The sequence below is a fragment of the Euprymna scolopes genome, chromosome 17, assembly GCF_053919585.1.
Source record: "Euprymna scolopes isolate OS-2025 chromosome 17, ASM5391958v1, whole genome shotgun sequence".
Classification (NCBI taxonomy): domain Eukaryota; kingdom Metazoa; phylum Mollusca; class Cephalopoda; order Sepiida; family Sepiolidae; genus Euprymna; species Euprymna scolopes.
This window is the reverse complement of record NC_136498.1, coordinates 50,862,044-50,868,145: the sequence shown is the minus strand read 5'-3', so window position 1 is coordinate 50,868,145 and position 6,102 is coordinate 50,862,044. Positions and strand designations below refer to the sequence as shown.

The 6,102-nt window shown below is 39.2% G+C and overlaps 1 protein-coding gene across 2 annotated transcripts in view; it reads right to left on the bottom strand.

The window, feature by feature from the left end:
- The window catches only part of LOC145296753 (E3 SUMO-protein ligase ZNF451-like), a 66,507-nt gene that overhangs the window by 18,290 nt on the left and 42,115 nt on the right, over positions 1–6,102 (bottom strand). For both annotated transcript variants that reach the window (XM_080142790.1, XM_080142791.1), the window contains exon 3: positions 3,786–3,885. In XM_080142790.1, coding sequence (XP_079998916.1) covers positions 3,786–3,885 — 100 coding nt within the window. The remainder of the gene's footprint in view (positions 1–3,785; positions 3,886–6,102) is intronic.

Below are 6,102 nucleotides of genomic sequence, written 5' to 3'. Positions count from 1 at the left end.
GTCTATCTACAACAACTGCCAACAATTTCCCTTATTATCTATCTGTGCCTCAAAATAAATGCAAATTTCATGAAAAAGGTCTCTTTCCTAGAAATGCCTGCCTGTGAAACACAGTAATGTGGGGCTGCTTCCCAGCTGACTATAGCATAGCTGTTTTCAAATCCTTGTTGAGCTCCCCCCCCCCAAAAAAAAGAGGCTTGGGGTGGAAGGTGTTGACCACCACAGCAAGAGAGAACTGATATGATTAACATAACATCAACGCAGCACGTGGGAAACCTGAAAAGGCAAAAAAAGATTTCTTACACTTCTTGATTTACATTTGACGATAACGGACACAACACCATTGGTCGAATGGCGTGGCAAGGAATCTATAGTGGCCATGTATGGAATTATTGAAGAAGGCCATCAGCTGTGAGTACTAAGGTCATGGTAAGAAGAGAAAGTAAAAATACGAGGCAATGTCTGAAGAACCTTATGAGACTGGATTTGTTGCACCCCAAAACAAAAAAACTTTCCTCTTCACGAGGGCCAGCAGGCACTCGCTATGTCAGATTCTTACTGTGTTTTGAACAAGGACTGCTGTTGAATGAACTCTACTTGGAAAGGCTCGGGATTGCCTGTCTTCTATGAACTATTTATTTGCCTGGATTAAAACCTTATCTGTAGACTACCCAAGGTCAGGTTGGTGACTTTATATTTCTTGCTACATCCGTTCTAAAACAAAGGAAAATGATTGGAGATAAACCCAATATTGTGCCCGACGCCTGTTAATTAGATTGAAATGATTTTGCTACTAATATATTCATGCTATATCTTTGACACTTCCTTTCATGTGAAGTGCTCCTCCTTGCATTATGCTCAGTGTACTGGGAAACCATTCAGCCCAGAGGGGCTTTCTTGTGTTTTAAGCCCCAACTGGTCTTCCACTGAACATTCAGCCAGAGGAGCTTCCTTGTGTTTCAAGCTCAGTCTGGTCTGCTGATGAACGTTCAGCTCAAAGTGTCCTCTTGTGCTTTGGAAATATTGAAGAACGCATGCTTCTTTTATTTCTTGTCAGTTACATATTTTTTATACGGCATCGTTCAGGTGGCGATTGTTCTACGGAAAACAAAAAAACAAAAAACAAAAAAAAAAAAAACGGGCCACAAAAAATGACTATCTAGATTTTTATGTGTTCTATTTTTCTTGCTTTGTTGAATCTTTCTACTTTCCATTAACCTGCCTTACCTCTGCCATTCGTGCTTCAGTTGTTAACCGTACGCATGGAAGATTTAATGAAGATACAGATGTTATGTAATAGGTCGAACACAAGAAATTGTCGATCCATCTATTTAGTTATTTATTTCTGTATCTATCCATCTCGGTCTATCTATCTATCTAGCTGGAGAGGTGAACGGGAGATGAATAGGAAGAATATTTATAAGATCTGTCGAAATATGGTAAATCATATTGTAGACACGTTTACCGGAAGGGCTGGTCAGCTGACCGGATCTGTGTGTGAGTCACATGATCAGATTAGCTGGAGATGGAAAGTTGGAATTTGGACGTAAAGAAGAGCGGATGGTTTAACAGGTCATCTCCCCTTCACTGGGGTGGGAGTTGACGTCTGAGAAATAAACCAAACAAGCAAAGATATTCACTTTCCATTCTTCTGCAATCGACACCTGGAAAGTGAATAAAAACTATATAAAACCAATCATCATCTTGAAGTCAATGTGTTTCATCCAAACAGGTTCCAGCCTCCACTCCAAGAAAAAGATGAGTTCCAGGTGGACAAGATCAACGACGCATGAAGCTAAGGTATGTTCAAAATACATGTATCACACACACACACACACACACACACACACACACACACACACATGAACAATTAGATATGAATATATCATAAACAGACAGCAACAACAATTCTAGGGTTCAAATAGTGAAGAAGCAACAATAGGCATTTAGTGACACGTATACACATCAGGATGAACCCTTCGTCCCAAGTATGCATATCAACATTTAGACGATTATACAACATACACTGTTTTGGTGACTTTTGGTACACGATTGTACAACACAGATATTTGTAGACTTTCTTCTTCCTATACATGATTCAATATCATATGAAAGCCTTTGTGTCTGAAATTTGACAGGAAACAGTTTGGTGTTGCATCTTTGATGATGAACTCCCCTGCCCTTTGACCAAGCCAGAACAGAGTAAACAAATCACAAGTCCAAGTGCTAGGACTGAAGTTAACCCAAATGCTCAAAACCGAATGGAGGATATAATACATCTTAAAATTAAAGGTGGAGTATGATAACAGTAGGGGGAGAGGGCAATTGAAATTAGAAGCAAGCGTATATGCCAAGAGATAATGATAGCAAAACGTTGCTAGTCGACAGTTAAAAGTAGAAGGTGATAAAGAATCCAGAAGATGAAGAAACAAACCAGAAGGTTCGACAATGGTTGATTCTTAATATTCTCTGCTCCTTTTACAGATACAAACAAGGGGAAACCATCAGTCACACTCAGATTCGGTTTCCTATAAGTCTAACAAGCATATTTGCTGTTTCTTGGTTGGTTTCTTTTTTCTTAATTAAATATTACTCACTTGCAGCAAGTCTATTATCTTATCCATTGCAACTATGCAACAAACTAAACAATCCGAAAAAGGAAAGAAAACGTCATGGAAACAGATTTGCGTCGTCTCTTCCCCTCTTTCTTGAGCAGTTTGGCACTCATTTATTTTTTAACAGTACGGACACATATTTACAAATAAATACACATTGTTCTTTATGACAGAGTTCAGGATGGCACACAAATATCATAGTTGGGAGACCTGGTTACTTTTATATGACTCAGCTTATATAATGATCTTGTGCAATAGCTTTGAAATACAGTATCTTTGCCTCCTTACCATGGTGGGAGGATGAGACAGAAGGTCGAGAAAGTGGAATTTGAAAAACCAGCATCCTAGAGGAAGAGAACTCTGGCCTGCAAAAATGCCTGGACAGCCCCTATAGGCATTCTCTGATAAGATCATCTCAGCTGATTAGTAATTAATTAATCTTTAGTTAATACTGAAGACAAAATGGAATGGAGCTTCATTCTATATTAATAAACAACTTTATTTGTCATCTTCGTTAGTAACATGTACAAGAGAGAAACGGGTTAGTAGGTTGAAGTGTTCGTGTGTAAAGATAGATTTAATATATTGCCGACTTGTTGAGGAGAGAATAGTTCCGTTTACACGTGTTTATAGCTAGTAGTCGTCGGGACGAAGGAAGCCGGTTAAAGGAGAAAGAAAGAGCAAGGTCTTCAGTGTATTTACGTGTTGCAGTGTGTGTGTGTTGGTGTATCGACGAGAGCAGTCCTTTAGCATGATAAAGAACCGTACGTAGAAATAAATGTGAGTTTGAAGAGAGCCATTGTTAGCTTGTTGTACTCACGTTTGGCCTGGAGCCAAAGCCCCAGGCTAATGTCTGCTGCCAGCTGAAGTCAGGGAGTAAGAGAGTAAGAGTTTCAGATGTTGCCTTTTATGTACTCGGTCACGTGATTGAGAGCTGGTTTGTGATTAGACAAACCGGGAGAAAATGGATTTCAAATCTTGAGCCGCAAGAATTAGCTCCTGTCTGTGATTGTAGCGAGTTTCGGCTGCTACAAATCTCTTGTATGAGAAAGCAAGGACTGGGAAAGTGGACTTCCTAGAACTGCATAGGACACAGGATTGTACAGCATTTTCTTTAGGACTCCATTGAAATGAATGTTGGCTAAAATATAAGAATTTGTTTTTTCTTACTTGGAGCATAAGGGCGAAGTCTGATGCATTCTCTGTATCCCCGCTTTGTTTTTGTAAGTACATTACGCCTCTATTAATCACGTCTTGATAAGGCGAACACCTATAAGTAGAGAATAAAGCAACATGAAACTCTGATAATAATGATAATATCTTTGATCAAAGTTGACCAAATAAAAAAAAAGACATAGTTAGCAAAAGCATTTAATCAAATTTTAGTGTTAAATATTAAGTTTGCTAGTATTCATTGCATGATGTACACATGTACACAGATCATTGTATCAGTGAGTACATTCAAATCTTATCTCGACTTTTTCGTGTACTAAAAACGTCAGCTGAGGTGGGGGGGGACAAGAGGGGAAAGAAAATACAAGAGGGCCCTTCAGACTAGATGTCAATCGGCAGACCAGTTGGAGCTTGAACCATAAGAAAGCTCCTCTGGCTGAATGTTCATCGGAAGAACAGTCGGGAACTTGAAACACTAGAAAGCCCCTCTGGGCTGAATAGTTTCCCCAGTACGCTAAATGTAACGCAAGGAGGAGCACTTCACATGAAGGAGGGGGGGTCCAAGATATGGCATGAATATATTAGCAGCAAAGTCATTTAAATACAATTAACAGGCGTCATACACAATATTGAGTTTCCTCTGATCATTTCACCCTAGATGAGTTAAACATGCTTCCTCCTAGGGAGGAAGTTTATTGAGAATATTAAACTCGCAAGCGATCCCCAGGTACATGTATACACCATTAATAAATGGCTCTTTCTCCAAATTGATTTCTTCATTCTTCATGGCTGTGAAACGTTTAATGGCAGGCGTCCTCAGTCATCATAGGAAAACGAGATACAAGAATCAGACTGGTATACGACAACAGTATGTTTATGAACTCATCTATCTGATTGAAAAATTAGAGACATGCAACACTAGAAATAATTAAGTATACTTTGGTATAATGGCTAGAGAACGTTCACAAGGAGCATGAGTTAAAACAGATACATTGAGGACATTGCCAAAGCTGCTGCAAAGAAGGTGAGCTCTCTCTACTGTGCTAGAATGTTACTTACTCCTGAGAGTATCCTGTACCTCTACAAGGCCACCATTCGCCCACGTATGGAGTACTGTTGCCACATTTGGGCTGGTGCATCTGCTACCAGTCTCTGTCTCTTAGACAGAGTTAAAAAGAGAGTCACCAACTTAATAGATCCCACACTAACAGCTAGTCTTCAACCGCTGTCCCATCGACGAATGTTTTACAAGTACTTTAATGATAGGTACTCTCACAAACTATAAACCCTTGTCTCTCCTTGATGTAAATTCCCCAACAAACCAGACAAGCAGCAAAATCCCACCCCTACACAGTAGAAATCTCTAAATGTAAGAAAGCCTTCTATTCTGATAGTTTCTTCCCTAGGACTGCGAGACTTTGGAATTCCCTTTTGGGTTTCTACTTCCCTGACTGTACTGATATGCAGAAGTTCAAGTGTAATGTAAAGAGGCATCTTACTACTCAACTCCCTACACAGAACCCTTGCAAATTATGTCCCCTACATCAAAGTGGCACTGTGCCTTGTTTGGAGTGAAAATGCAATAAAAAAAATGGCCAGGAAATTGGGTTTTAATCTGCAGTCCAATCATACCATAGACTTAATGCCTCCTTGCTAAACATTCAGTATTATACAGTAAAGATCAATGATAAATGAGAAATTCTAGGAAAGGAGTGTCGCCCTCCCGTACATCTCTGTGTAGTAACAAATTAACAGAAAGATTTCAGGTTGCCCTTTACTGTGGTCAATCTATTTATGTACAAGGGGCATTAAAAAAGTAATGCCTCTTATTTTTTTTTATTCCAACTGAATGGACCAGAAGGAATTGCAAATTGCATCGTTATGATGACTGAACTTATGCATTCATGACCTGAAAATTTCGTCTCCCTGTTGCAGATATTGATGGTGTGAGACTCTAAGAAAGCAACCCCTGTCATGGGCAGAGATGCGTCATTAAATTTCTGGCAAAAATGTATTGAGAACGGTGGTTACAACATAGAAAAAAATGAATTCTGGAGCACAAAAGCTCGCTCGTTTTAATGGTATCACTCTCGTCATTTTAGCTCTTAAACGTTTTTGAATTAAAAAAATAGGAAGCTTTACTTTTTGAACGACCCTCATATTATTAGAAGTGCAACAGGTCACATAACGAATGAGAAAGTGAAAAACAGACTCGGACAAGCAGTTGCTCATATGAAAGTCTGCTGATTACTGCGATGAAAAGGAAAATGAAGTACTATCACCATGTCATGCTATCATCAGGTCTTGCAAAGGA